General features: G+C 41.5%; 2 protein-coding genes and 1 pseudogene across 5 annotated transcripts in view; 1 reads left to right on the top strand and 2 right to left on the bottom strand.

The window, feature by feature from the left end:
• The first annotated feature begins 576 nt into the window (after positions 1–576).
• On the top strand, positions 577–4,080 carry btr16 (bloodthirsty-related gene family, member 16). Its single transcript, XM_076089687.1, has 2 exons — positions 577–714; positions 2,037–4,080. Exon 2 carries the CDS (start codon positions 2,046–2,048, stop codon positions 3,027–3,029), a length of 984 nt encoding a protein of 327 aa, XP_075945802.1. The 5' UTR covers positions 577–714; positions 2,037–2,045; the 3' UTR covers positions 3,030–4,080.
• Positions 3,045–7,312, bottom strand: LOC142947933 (NAD(+) hydrolase SARM1-like; annotated as a pseudogene).
• Positions 7,313–7,935: 623 nt separating this feature from the next.
• pot1 (protection of telomeres 1 homolog) overlaps positions 7,936–15,184 on the bottom strand; it is a 56,279-nt gene continuing 49,030 nt past the window's right edge. For 3 of the 4 annotated variants that reach the window (XM_076089682.1, XM_076089683.1, XM_076089684.1), the window contains 7 exons: positions 13,456–13,612; positions 12,904–13,112; positions 12,677–12,812; positions 12,136–12,221; positions 10,402–10,496; positions 9,284–9,389; positions 7,936–8,222 (listed from right to left, as the gene is read on the bottom strand). In XM_076089682.1, the coding sequence (XP_075945797.1) occupies positions 8,077–8,222; positions 9,284–9,389; positions 10,402–10,496; positions 12,136–12,221; positions 12,677–12,812; positions 12,904–13,112; positions 13,456–13,612 (935 nt within the window). In that variant the 3' untranslated portion in view covers positions 7,936–8,076. The remainder of the gene's footprint in view (positions 8,223–9,283; positions 9,390–10,401; positions 10,497–12,135; positions 12,222–12,676; positions 12,813–12,903; positions 13,113–13,455; positions 13,613–15,184) is intronic. The other variant, XM_076089685.1, reaches the window with a different exon arrangement.

Genomic DNA, 15,184 nt, shown 5'->3' with positions numbered 1-15,184 from the left:
CATGTGATTAAAAACACCATCAGCTGTTCTCAGACTGACTTGAGCTGACGAGCTCCAACACCCCATCACATGTGAGAGAGTTGGTTATGTAAAATAATGTGGTGATATTTAAGGTTTGAGTTGAGTTAGAGCAGCTGATGTGAACACTAAACCAGTGCTACTAGTTAGAGAATAAATGATGTCTGAGGACGCCCTCTAGTGGAGTTCATGACTAACTGCAGCCTGTGTTCATATGAGGAAATGCTCTTAATAAATAACTAGTCTGATGCTGAAGCAGATCACATGAATGAGCACAAATACATCTGAGTCTAACAGATACAAGTACTCTGTCTAATGTCACTGATGAGCTCAGTCTAAAATCAGTGACTTTCCTTTAAAAGGACGTTTACTTAAAAAGATGTTTACTTTTAAAGTATTGACTCAGAGAAGCCCATTGATCTGCTGCTGTGGTCCAATCTGAAGAATTCTTCTTCTCAGTTAAAAACTTATTTTCCTCCTTCTAATAAAATTTCACAATGAGGGAATAAAAGCTCCTTCACAGAGCTTCACTGAGAGGAGGAGCAACTCTGAAAGAGGAGCTGCTGAGTCACACTTCTCCTGAAATGAAAGTGAAAGTTATTCTGAGCGACAGCAGAGCTGCAGTCGAGACAAGTCTCTCTGTTTCTCTCTGAAGAAACATTCAACTGAATCCAGCAGAGTCTCTGACGAACTCTGGTGAGTACACTGTTCTACAGACTAAATGCAGTTTAACTAAAATCTGACTTTCTAACACTTGTTTTATTATATAAATCATATGATGTCATAGAAATGTGTAATTTTTAGTAAAAATCCAAACTGTACGTTTTGCCTGAACTACAGCACAGAGGTATAAATATCACCACAGTGACTGAACTCTTGAGGTTTGTCAGAATGCAGTCACAGCTCGTTTCAGCTTCACTTCATTTACAAACTATTTTTGACGTGTTTCTTTCCTGTCAGTGAACATTCAGTTTGTTACACCACATACACACATAAGGCAGCAGCTAAAGCCAACAATGAGAAAGAACGAAACTTAACATCAGCTGACGGTTAAAGCTAGATGACCTTTGAACTCTCCAAAGACAGAGTGCAACGTCTAACGTCATGTAGCAATTTATTTTATTGCCTGTAAGATATCTGTTACACACTTTGCTAAGTAGTCTTGAACTTCAAACCCTTTTTTATCAACTGAAATGTTTCCATAGTTACTGCTGTCAGTAATAATATTATGACTATTATCATCATGAACTGTGTTTTAACATCCAGTATTAGCTCATAATCTGATCTCTACTCAGACAGAAGCTCCTCTCAGGTTGAATGTTTAACTGACGTCCATCGTGGCCGTGAGGGTTGTGGAGAGAAACGTTACTTTAAGAGATTTATAACATCACTGCTACATAGAGCACAATAGATCCGACTATAATTACATGTGTGTGTTTTGTTAAATTAATGTGTTGCTTGGGTGTATTCTTATGGCGTGTTTGACTTTTTTGATTTAGCGAGTTGATAACGAGCTTCGTAGGTTAGTAAAGACAAATAACCAAAAGATACCCCGAGTATGTTGAACTCTCGTCGTGGTACAGGCCCCAGCTCTAAGTCTGAGCCAAAGCTGCACGTGTGCGTTATTGTGGATCATGCGTTCATAATAATAGATTTGATGTTTTATTTCTTTCCCAGGCAGCCAAAGTAAATGTTTTGGAATAACGATCACCATGTTATCACTCAGTTTGATGATCTCATAGAAATATCTGCACTGAACTGAACATCTGAACTCTACTTCAATCACAGCAGAGTCCAGGACCTGTCTGCACAATGAGCTGTAAAATAGAAGCTGCATACATTTAGATTGAAGACAAAAACTCATTCACAACCTCAGCATATATTTGCTTTCTGACATTTTCCAAGTAAACCTGCACCTCATTCACATCCACTATGACAAAAGCATTGAGGAATAATTATAAATTATATTTATATAAAGATATGTAATAACAGTTTTGTTTTGTCACACTTGTCCTCAGAGTGTAGATATGTCTGCTGCCAGCTGTCTGCTGACTGAAGATCAGTTCCTGTGCTCCATCTGTCTGGATGTGTTCACTGATCCAGTCAGCACCTCATGTGGACACAACTTCTGTAAAACCTGCATCACTCAACACTGGAACGTTAATGTCCCCTATCAGTGTCCAAACTGTAAAGAGGTTTTCTACACCAGACCTGAGCTGCGGGTCAATACTTTAATCTCTGAAATCTCTGAGCTGAAGAAGAGAAGCACTGAGGTGGAGCAGCTCTCACGCGCTGAAGACCACCTCCACCTCCTCCAGAGCTTCAGGACCCTGAACACTGCTCCACCCACCAAGAACTGGACAAGAGTCAGAGTCAGTCCACCTTCATATGAGGGGGCTGTGAGGAGAGCTGTGAATCAGCTGCTCACTGAGGTCGAGCTGAAGAGGGTCCAGCAGTCTGCAGTGGATGTGACACTCGATCCTGATACAGCACATTGCCATCTTATTCTGTCCGATGATGGAAAACAAGTTAAAACTGGTGATGTAAAGAAGAATCTCCCAGACAACCCAGAGAGATTTGATTCTTGTACTTGTGTTTTAGCAAAGCAGAGTTTCACTTCAGGAAGATTTTACTACGAGGTTCAGGTTAAACGGAAGATTAAGTGGGATTTAGGAGTGGCCAGAGAGTCGATCAACAGGAAGGGAAGCATCACAGTGTCTCCTCAGGATGGTTACTGGATGATATGTTTGAGGAATGAGAATGAGTACGAAGCTTGTGATGACTCTTCAGTCCTTCTCTCTCTGAAGTCTCAGCCTCAGAAGGTGGGGGTGTTTGTGGATTATGAGGAGGGTCTGGTCTCCTTTTATGACATTGATGCTGCAGCTCTTATCTACTCCTTTACTGGCTGCTGCTTCACTGAGAAACTCTTCCCATTCTTTGGTCCATGTCTTAATGCTGGTGGTAAAAACTCTGCTCCTCTGATCATCTCTCCTGTCAATCACACTGAGTAGAACAAACACTTGATGTTCTACAGAGACTCTTTCATTTAATGCACACATGTCAAACTCAAGGCCCGCGGGCCGAATCGCCACATCATTTTATGTGGCCCGCAAATCCGGCAGCAAAAAAAAAAAAAAAAAGAATTATGTTTTTAAATTCTTATTTTGAAAAACTAATTTAAAGTTAAACTGTTTTTTTTTTTAGACCGCTTGTTTTTTTTCAAATGGATTAAGTACCAATATCCACTATGTTGGCACTTTCAAAAATAAGTGAAGCAGTGTACTTTATTATTTTGATTGTATGTATGTCATAGAAAGTTGAGAAAACTTGTAATTTTGATATGTATGTTTGCAAGCAACTGCTCGTTAAAACATTATTCAGTGCCTACTTTGAGAAATACAATTGTATTGCAACATCTCCCATTTGTCTCGTTATGTTTCCAGCCAACCAGGCTGTATATTTTGTTATTTTCCTGAGAGACGGAAGGCGTATATTCTGTTCCTGATTACACATTAACAGCAGTATGAGGGTACTAGGATTATAGGCTTACAGTGTATTATGTACAATCAGAAAATCCCCTTTTGATTTGTATTTATTGTTATATATTAGGTCTATTTATATTAGGTCTTTGTGTGAGCATGTACGCTTAACATCAAATTGACTTCACATGCATTTGAGCAGAGCAGGGAAAGCTGCTGGCCCGTTCACCGTGGGCCATGTGGCGTTTGGCTTCGTTTAAATTTGACATAGATATCAAACTGTTTATGTCAGTTTATTTCTTTTTCTGCTCTTTGGAGTCTGCTCTATGCCGTCGGTTTGGTCTTGGTGTTCTTTCATGAAGCATAGGATCTTCTCGATCGTGGCCTCCTGATATTCATCGGACCATCTGTGTCAAGAAAAAGGCACAACAGGCATTTGATGATGTGCGTCATGAGCAAATCAGTTCTCTAATGAATATTTTAAAGATCTGCTAAACATGAATCGCAAACAGTAAAAAGTTAACCCTTGTATTCACAAATTATTCATCAAAGAAATAAAAGACCAACTAAATAAGCTGTTAAACCTGTTGATTAATTTAAATGTACTGAATGTTTTTTTCTCAGTAAAGCTTTGGTATATTTGTGTATACTGTTACTCACTTGATACCGTTGAAGTTCAGGATTGCTCTCATGTCCTCCGGCAGCGACATGGGATCGGGCCACATAAATTGATCTGTGACAGGAACTATATTCTTCTTACCAGCCAAGGCTGTGACTATCTCCTGCAAGGTCAACGAGGATTCCTTAGAGTCTATGAAACACTCAAATGTCCAGACATGTAAAACATCATCTTACCTCCTTGTTTGAACTACAATATGTCATTTCAACTGATAGCTCAGTGTGGGAATATGAATGGAGTATGACTAATACAATTCCACAAGTATCTGTTGTATCAATAAAAATGTAGAATATCTTGATAGGGGCTAAGTTTTAAGCAAAATAAATAGATACAATGTGACCTAACATTTCAACACGGAGTCCCTCACATGCAGAGAATGGAAAACGTCCGACCTTATGCACCAAATCCTTCATGGTAGTGTCACCCATGCACCTGTTGAGCGCGTTGGCGGACAGGACCAGGATGAAGTTACGTGCCCGCTGTACGTTCTGGATCAGTTTGTCCTCGAATTTACCGGACTCCAGCTTCTCCACATCTATGAAGACACTGTATCCTCGAACCTGCAGGTACACCTTCAGAAGACTTGGGACGGAAAAGGGAATGAGAAAGATGTAGTTTCAGTACACATGCATTCTGACCGTGTCCATTTAACGCTTTATGATTTTTTTCCACTAGTCCCGTTTCAGTTCTGACCTGGCCAGCTGGGAGCCGGTGGTCCGACGACAGCTGATGAAGACGTCGGGCCCTGCAGGCAGGGCATCTGTGTGGCACGGTTTTAAGGGCCTGCGGTTGGCAGAGAGTATCCTGGCTCTGTGGACGCCGTAGTCTATGTGGCAGTCGTGTTGGAGCTGCAGATCGGTCAGGCTCTGGACAATGTTGCGATCCAAGCCTGACTGGACCAGGCCATAGGTGTACTGACGGAAACGAGGGTCCACCATAACTAACCAGTCAGCCATATTGTTTGGGTCACATGTGGAGTAGTTGGCATACGTCTTCAACACACGCAAGTCTCTCAAAAACCTGCAGGATTAGACAGAACAGAGTTATTTGTTAGACTGGTGTTATGCGCTGCTCATGTGTTGAAAGGTTTGCACCGCTTGCCTCTTGCGAGTGAGGCTTGCAGTCATGCCAAGATCAGCGCTCAGTTCCTGGTCTGTGATGTTCAGCAGGAGGTCTCCATCCACCTGGAGCTCCTATACAGCAAGATAGTTAGACATGTCAGACACTGTATATTAGCTGGACCTTTATGCCTGTTATTTTTCTATTTGTTGAGTAATAAACTGTTCAACATACCTGGAAACGGTCACAGTAGGCACTGAAGCCAACCTGCTGCAGCCAGGTCAACACTTCACAGGTTTTCCAGTTGGGCACACATGGCAGGATGTGTTTCAGAACTTCCTCCCCCATCGTGCTCAGTGCCCGCTTGGCGAGGGCACAGGCTGTGCCATTGCTGGAGTACATGACAATTCTTTTGAGGCTCTGCACCGCTCCGATCTCTTGAAATATCTGGAAAGGAGCACAATTTAAAACTCAGTCACAACAAAGCTACCAAACAGTATCACCTAAACGTTTGAGCTTTATAGAAAGTGGACAGTGTACCTTAGTGTTGCGCTGACGAGACTTGATGCTGCTCTCAACACAAAGGTAAAAGGTTGCAATGCACTTTCCCTCCACTCTCGTGCCATCCAGCAATGGCAAAAGGTGCTGCAGATCAGCTGCTGTCTTACCCTGCATGCAGTCTGCAATGTCCAACAAACTGCGGGCAAAGTCATCCGGATCCAAAGAAGCAATGAATGGCTCCACCGGCTCCAAGGTTCCAGATTTCACCACCTCTTTCTCAATTTCTCAGTTTGCAGCTAGCACTGTCACAGCCAGACATGCGTAGAAGCGAATGAATTCATCCTCTTTGGAAAAGGCCAACAGGAAAAGCCACTCGGCTGCCTGTTTCTCGATCATCAATCGCTGGCAGCGTGGCCTCCGTACATGGCACAGTTTGCTCGTGCCACAGCACGGTGGCGCAGCACGGTGGGATCCGTACCTCGGCACCAGAAGAGGGCATCCAGGGCACCGTTGGAGATGAGGTGGACGGACGTCTCCTCGCTGTGTTTGAACATGTGCTCCAGGATCCCTGAGACGCTGCGAGCCAGCTGTGCATCTTCCTGATGTGTGTCAGGTTGAGGACGACCCCCAGACCCATTCGTGCTATATAATCTCTGTCAACAGAAGTTTGTCAAGATGATTATAAAACGTGACTCCAAGCAGCATCAATGTTTACAGGACCAATAGCTCCCCGTGAGAAATAATCGTGATGGAAACTTATTTTTAATATAAAAACTAGTGCTGGGCAAGTTAACCGTTATTATCGCGTTAACGCATTCATTAATTAACGCCGACAATTATTGTATAGCGCGTTAACGCATTTTTAAATTTTTATTTATTTTGAAAGTCCGTTGCTCACTGGCGGCGGTGGAGGAATGGAGACTACTGGACATCGCTGCGGTAAAGTCAGCAGACACTCAGATCTCCGTGGTCAACTCAGCAGACACTTACATGTTAGTGCACCTATATGCTGACATTCACCGTAAACGCATTTAAACGGCACAGATCGGGAAAGTTAGCGGAAAGATTAACGTGAGACAACATCCGGTTTCTTCAGACGAACATCCGGTTTTCAGAATAAGATGCCAACAAAGTATGAATTATATTCACATTAAGTATAAAACATGCTGCATCTCGTGAGTTGAAGGGAAAATACACCTAAATTGTGGCTAAAGTGTCTTTATTCTTTGATCGCTGGGTCACCATCATCACCTCTGAGTCACAGCATTATATTGATGAACAGTAGAGCTGCATTCACATGCTCTGACTCATGAAGACACATTTTTGCTGAAACGTGCTGAAACATGTTATTCCTGTTGCACAGCAGTGGAACGTTTCACACACAGTCACTCACTGAGCACAGATAGTGAAGAGATAGAACTGCTGCTGTGTAAAGAGAACACTGCTGTTAAAAAGAACCTTATTTGTTTAAAGTGTTTACAAACCAAATGTTATTGACCTTTTGTTCATATAGCAGTACTTTTAAAATAAAAGTGCGCAACACACTACTTTTGAATTCATTATTGAACTTTGCCATAACAATCCCTGATTAATCCCGATTAATCGCAAAAAATCCATGCGATTAATCGGGATTAAAAATTGTAATCGTTGCCCAGCACTAATAAAAACATATTTAATGAACAGACACTTCAATCATAATTCAGCTGAATGGATAGAGCTCTTTCCCCACGGATGGTTCGGAGGTCTAACCCCAATAATAAGACAAAACAGAGTATATAGTATATATATACTATATATATATATTTTTAAGGTGTGAGGGATTGGGGGTGCGTGAACCCGGTCGGGATGTAGAAGGGGGTGCGTGGCCTAAAAGGTTTGGGAACCGCTGCTCTAGAGAAACAGGGAGAAAAAGTAACAGTGACAACAACACTTCAGAGAAGAATGAAGACAAGAAAATGCACCAGAAGTCTAAAAATATTCTCCCTGGACAACAAACAGGACACTTCCTGCTTTAAAGGACGTATTTAAAGAAATAACAATATATAAATAAGTGTATAAAGGATGGCTACTTACCATTTGTGTTTGCTCTATTTATATATGAAAACAAGTCATTTATAAAGTGCATCGTGTTGTCGGATGACCAGCAGATGGCGACGTAACATCACAGATGAGCACTATAAACATGCTCCGAGTGAAGAGTTTGTAGTAAAAAGTAAATTTCTTTATTGAAACATGTCAGTCAGCAGTTTAAAACATTTTTGCAGCAACATTTTTTATCTACATTTATTTAGTTTTACACAATAAATACAAATAAAATCCACAAAATCTAAAAAAAAGGACTCAACCGGTGACCGTTGACCCGTCGGAGGGCGTGGAGGCGGGTTTGGTGACGGTGCTCTGGAAGATCTGGTAGCAGGTTTGGTTCTGTCCCGCTTCAACCTCTGCTCGGTACGCCGTCAGACACAAATCCATCCACGGACGCTCACCTGACGAAAACACAAGATCGACAAGATTATATTTAAAAAATATAAAATTATAATAATAACAATATATGTATATATAATTGAATGACATTATATATTAAGAAGGAGAAGAAGGAGATGAAAAAGAAGAATGAGATGAAGAAGAAGAAGAAGATCTAAACACAAAGTGTTTGTTTTTGTCACTTAAAGTCTCTTATTAGAACAATTTCATCCTTTCAGTGGGAGTCTGAGTGATCTGACTGTTTATCGTCTGCAGCGTTCTCCCTCAAAACTGGACCAATTTCATGACTTCAGGTGTTGTTTTGTTGCTGCAGTTTTACGTCTGTCGTGATGAGGTCGATCCAAACTCGCAAAGTTAAGCGATGTGGTTTCTCAAAAACATTTGTGACTTTAATCTCAGAGGATTTAGCAATTATTTCTCACAGATCTACGACTTTATAATCTAAAAGAATATCCAAGTTTTCTCGTACATTCAGACTTTTGTTTCTATGAATACAGAAAGGCTGCGTAGTTTTATTTTATTTATTTAACTTTGGCCCCGTTGAATCCGCGACTTGTTTACGTTTTAACACTTACGCCGATGCAGCCGCGGAGGATTTGACTTGTGTGGCCAACTTGTTGAATATCAAATACAGAACAGCTCCTCATGCACCATGTTCCTCAAAACAGGAATTTCTTCCACCGCGTACATGTAAATCCGTCCTTATCCCCCCCCCCCCCCCCCGTCTCCTTCTTCTTCTATGTTTTATGGAGGTTGGCATCCATAAGTGCTGAAATACCGATATCTGCTGGACTGCCCTTCGCCCCACCTATCCCAGCTTTGCCACGATTGATGCAATCATTGATTCATTCTAAGTCATCTCATCTGAGCAGAGAACAAAAGCTGCTGCTGCTCAAACTAGTTTGTGTTCATCTTGTGTCTAAAACGTAGTTCACGGGTTCTTCTTTCTTAATTCACAGAAATGATGATCTGGGAAGTTAAATGTACCAAATGATCAGATTTTTGTGCCAGTCGATGTTGATAAAATGTCAGTGAACAGCTGAAACTCTTCATCCGGACGTACCTGCGCTGCCCCCTACTGGACAGAGGGAGTCCATTGTTTGTCGGATGCGGTTCTGAGCCTCCTGATTGGCCGCTACGTCCTCCGCCGACACGCCGAAGAACAACTCCTGATGAAAGACACAAACCATCGTCGTCGTCATCATTAAACTTAATATCACGGAGCACAAAGTGTTTCAGGTGGTTTCATCACTTTTACTTTTGAGATGTTTATTTGATGTCGTTCCTCTCGACACAATATATCAGAGTTCTGACTTTATTTATCGAAACCTTCTTTCCCTGACCTCGTCACTGAACTTCAGCGCTGTCGGTCCGAACACATCGCTCCATCATTCAGAGGGTTTGAGTTTAATAATGATTTCATTATATCAGACGCAGGGTTTAGATTTCAACATTAAAGAGTGAAACAACACAAACCTGCTTTCTTTCAGCTGGAAACGAATGTTCGTGTGTTTAGAAGTGTTGCTGATGGATTCAGGTCCTAATCTCGACATTTCGGTGCAAACTATTTGAACTCTACATATTGAAACACTATTGCTATTTTAATTAGCTGTTAGCTGATCTGAAGCCAGGTGATGTATACGTTTTTTTAAAGAGATTTTTAAGCCTCGATGGGATATCCTGGTTAAATAAAGACTATTTATATATAATGTTATTATTCTGATGCTATTTTATTTCTCAAATAATCACATTTATAATTAAATGTCAGAAAATACTAAAAACTGCAGTTACAATTTCCAAAAGCTCAAATTGATGCAATAAAGAGTCCAAAAAAGGCGCATAACTATTGATTCACACAAGACAAAGAATAACAGCACTTCCCCAAAGCTGAGACTAACCTCACAGTCGCAGATTCATTTTAATTACTCGATTAATCGACTAATCGTTTCAGCTCTGAATCACAATTTAAGACATTCGTTCCCATAAGAATGCTGCAGGGACTCACATTATTTTTGTTTTTGATTCTTTAAAGTTAAATAACTTCATTAATCCACAGAGATGAAACTGGTTTGGTCATTCAGGTCACAGCAGACACACTGCAGCCACAGCTGGTGACAGTTTGGTGAGAGTTGAGACTCTGATCCAGACTCAGCAGCATTTTAAATGCGATCCCAAACTCACGGCGTCTCTCCACAGGAAGACGTCCAGCGTGTCGGTGGCGTCCTGCAGCTCGAGCTTCATCAGCAGGACGAACTGCAGCAGCTGAACGCCGAGAGCTGAGGACCAGAGACGTTAACACTGAGTGATTTATTTCAGAGGGGGGGGGGGGGGGGGGGGGTAGATCTGCTGCCAGGAGGCGTTCAGGAGCTTTTACAAAGCTGCTGAATCAGGAGGAAGGAAAATGAGAAAGAGCGAACTGTTCAGGGGTTTTTAACGGAGACATTAGAGGACTCTTCTTGATGGTGCATTCAAGGACAAGATGTAATAATAGTTATTTTTATAATCCAGTATTTGCAAAATGCCCAACACAATTTCCCAAAGCCCAAGGTGACATCTCCAAATGTCCAAAACTCAGATTAATGTGATATAAAACAGAGAAAAAGCAGAAAATCTTCACATGTAAAAGCTTTAACTGATCCTGTGAAGTGGATGTTTCTAGTAAAGATGCATTCATACGTTTTTCTGGACTGCAAGTGTTTTCCACTGACGCGTCCCTAACCCTAACCCATCCAACAGAAACGCTCTCATGTTCGTCTCTGCATCCATCTGCAGCGGCTCTGTACACACATCGCGTCTCAGCTGCGTCTCTAAAGCGTAACAGACACCTGAAGCGTCTATTCACGCCTCAAGTCTATTTATAGGACAACATGTAAATCCGAGGTTGACGCCCAATAAAACACCACAATTAACTACGTTTTTATCTTTATTGTATCATTTCAATTATCAAGCTTCTTTATCGTACTATCTGTATTATTATTATCTGACCTAGTTCTTTGTTTTCATTGCCTCTGATGGCTTGTTGGCTCCTTTACTGCTGTTTATCCATTGATTCTGTGTTGTGTAATCGTTATATGAATGTGTAAAGCGTTTATGTTTTATTATTCTATAAAGGTGCAAGATCTGAGATTGGGAGCATTTCGTCTTCCTCTCAAAGGCTCTCAACATGTCGACTGTGGGACGGCGGCTAGAAGCGAACAGCGGCAACAGTGCTGACAGAGCGAACGGCTCTATAATAAAGTCTGCAGGAGCATTTAGGATTATGAGCGGGGAAACAGAGAAACTGGGCAGACAGTCTGGCAGCTCCTTTGCTGCTTTGAAACGCTCGGACCAGACGGAAAAGGAACGGAGAGTCGCTGAAGTGTGACGTGAGCGCTGTTGACGTTTGCGGTCTAGATACGGGGTTTGAGGTTTCATTCTGTGCGCATGGCATCTGTTGCACTTCTGTCCATCCTGGAGAGGGATCCCTCCTCTGTTGCTCTCCCTGAACTTTCTTCCTTTATTTTTTTTCTCCACGTTAAAGTTTTTTTTTTTGAGAGGAGTTTTTCCTGTTCTGGTGCAGGAGGCAACCTCCGGTTCTGCAGAGTGAAGTCAAAGCTTCATGTGTTAAAGCTGCATTCTCTCTAGTGTCCACCAGGGGGCGACTCCTCTGGTTGTATAGAAGTCTATGAGAAAATGACTCTACTTCTCTCTTGATTTATTACCTCAGTAAACATTGTGAACATGAGTTTATGGTCTCAGTCTCTAGTTTCAAGTCTTCTTCAATCGTATGCTGAACAGATTGTAAAGCCCTCTGAGGAAAAGTTGTGATTTCGTGTTATACAGATTAAATTAAGCAGAAGACACAACACTGTTTTAGTGCGAGCTGCTTCCTGTGTGCTCTCCAGCTTTGACAGTCACACTAAACTCTCCACTCACCTTCTGCAACAATCTTCTCATCGATCAGCTCGACTCCTTCGGCACACGAAGGTTCCCTCACTGTGACCTCGGAGCACCGCTTACACCTGAAACCACGAGGAGAACAGAATGAGAAAACAGGGACGATCGAAAGTGAAACCGTTTGTAAAACATCTATCAACATGATTTAAATGGCGTTTATGAAGCTGCAACTGATGATTATAATACTTTAACTGCTGTCACATGGTTTATAAATACTTTGTAAAGCATCTATAAACATCATTTAGACTTTATTTTACAGACAATTTCTTAAAGGTTTACAAAACATTTGGCAATCATGCAAACAAACAAATACTTATCATAGTTCATAAAATGTTACAATAAGTGCAACAATAAACTGTTAATATAATCAGAATGTTGTGACATGATTAAATAACATACATTATATCACTACTAATAAGCATAATTTCACTGTTAACAGTAGATGAGCTATTGGCTGACTGAGCTGTCAGCATGTTATTTATTACAGAGACAGTATCGTAGGTGGATCGGTGTCTCTGACCCGTAGTATCTCTTCCTGCCTCTGAACAGGAACGGTGCCGACAGGTCGAGCAGGGTCATGTGACCTCCCGATGACATCACGGGGACGATGTTCTGGTAGCCGGCGGCGAGTCGGCACGTTTCCTCCAGAGTCGAACCTGCAGGACGAAACAAAACCTCCGTCACCAGGTGTCTGAAGTTTTAAACTTTACGACTGAGAATAAACACCGTTCTGGTTTGAGACGTTACCCATGAGGAAGATGAGCTCTCTGGTTTTGTCCTCACACAGGAGCTGTGTGGACAGGTGGACACTCAGAGATCGTCTCGGGAACGTCGGGGAATTTCCGGACCCGAGGACCCGTCCAGAGAGCGCCCACCGCGGGAAGATACACGGTTCAGAGTCCTGGGACGCCTCGGAGAAGAGACCCGCAACCAGTTCATCGTCTGGGACGTCCTGCCTGAGATCAGACATCAGACATTTAATTACATCTTGACACACGGGACACAAAACACGGGCAATGACAAATATTATACAGGAATGGACAGAAACAGGAGCAATAAGCAATGTTATTGTTTTAATAATATTGAGAATAATATAGAGACAGAAGAGAGAGGGAAGCCTGGGCATTATTATTTAATTATCATAATGAAAGACCAATTTAAAACCCCAAAACAACAGAGAAGAAACTCTAAACATTAAATGTATTTAAATAAAAAGAAACCAAAAAGAATCACAGTGATGAGTCCTTTAACATTGTGACGCTTTGAATGGCCAGTGTGTGTGTGTGTGTGCGTGCCTACATCTTGGTGCACTTGCTGCAGTAGAGTTTCAGAGCCTGGTGGAGTCTGTGGGGCTCGTAGGATCTCAGCTGGACTCTGACGTGGTGAACTTGACCCGGATCGGACCGCTTCAGCTCGGACAGCGTCACCGGCTGCGTGTCGTGACCACAGCTTCTCACTGACACACACACACACACACACACACACACACACACACACACCAGAAGGTGTAACGTCTGACACGAAAATCATTTCATAACCAACATACAGCAGACTTTTGAAGAGTAAATTAAAGACTTTTTAAAACCTTTTAAGGCCTTTTTTCTTAATTATACTTTGATGTATTTAAGACTTTATAAGACCTGCAGATTCACTGCATCACTCGAGGGTCTGTGGATCACCATCCATAAACGTTTAGGACGTCACTGAACAGATTCAGATCATATTTCAGCGTACGAAGCATCTCATTGCTCCACTGATCAGCGTGTACTGTAACTGATCATCATGTACTGTAACTGATCAACATGTACTGTAACTGATCATCATGTACTGTAACTGATCATCATGTACTGTAACTGATCAACATGTACTGTAACTGATCAACATGTACTGTAACTGATCAACGTGTACTGTAACTGATCATCATGTACTGTAACTGATCAACATGTACTGTAACTGATCAGCGTGTACTGTAACTGATCAACGTGTACTGTAACTGATCAACATGTACTGTAACTGATCAACGTGTACTGTAACTGATCAACGTGTACTGTAACTGATCAACGTGTACTGTAACTGATCAACATGTACTGTAACTGATCAACGTGTACTGTAACTGATCAACGTGTACTGTAACTGATCATCATGTACTGTAACTGATCATCATGTACTGTAACTGATCAACGTGTACTGTAACTGATCATCATGTACTGTAACTGATCAACGTGTACTGTAACTGATCATCATGTACTGTAACTGATCAACATGTACTGTAACTGATCAACGTGTACTGTAACTGATCAACGTGTACTGTAACTGATCAACGTGTACTGTAACTGATCAACGTGTACTGTAACTGATCAACGTGTACTGTAACTGATCAACATGTACTGTAACTGATCAACATGTACTGTAACTGATCAACATGTACTGTAACTGATCAACGTGTACTGTAACTGATCAACGTGTACTGTAACTGATCAACGTGTACTGTAACTGATCAACATGTACTGTAACTGATCAACATGTACTGTAACTGATCAACATGTACTGTAACTGATCAACGTGTACTGTAACTGATCAACATGTACTGTAACTGATCAACATGTACTGTAACTGATCAACATGTACTGTAACTGATCAACATGTACTGTAACTGATCAACATGTACTGTAACTGATCAACATGTACTGTAACTGATCGTGTACTGTAACTGATCAACATGTACTGTAACTGATCAACGTGTACTGTAACTGATCAACATGTACTGTAACTGATCAACGTGTACTGTAACTGATCAACATGTACTGTAACTGATCAACATGTACTGTAACTGATCAACGTGTACTGTAACTGATCAACATGTACTGTAACTGATCAACGTGTACTGTAACTGATCAACGTGTACTGTAACTGATCAACATGTACTGTAACTGATCAACGTGTACTGTAACTGATCAACATGTACTGTAACTGATCAACGTGTACTGTAACTGATCAACGTGTACTGTAACTGATCAACGTGTACTGT

This window comes from Anarhichas minor, unplaced genomic scaffold, assembly GCF_050575085.1.
Source record: "Anarhichas minor isolate MPS153535 unplaced genomic scaffold, ASM5057508v1 ptg000011l, whole genome shotgun sequence".
Lineage (NCBI taxonomy): Eukaryota > Metazoa > Chordata > Actinopteri > Perciformes > Anarhichadidae > Anarhichas > Anarhichas minor.
The sequence above is the reverse complement of the archived record's forward strand: the minus strand, read 5'-3'. Positions and strand labels throughout refer to the sequence as shown.

What these genes read in the sequence shown, in the direction of transcription:
- btr16 (XM_076089687.1), top strand. Translation starts at nt 2,046, where the DNA reads ATGTCTGCTGCCAGCTGTCTGCTGACTGAAGATCAGTTCCTGTGCTCC.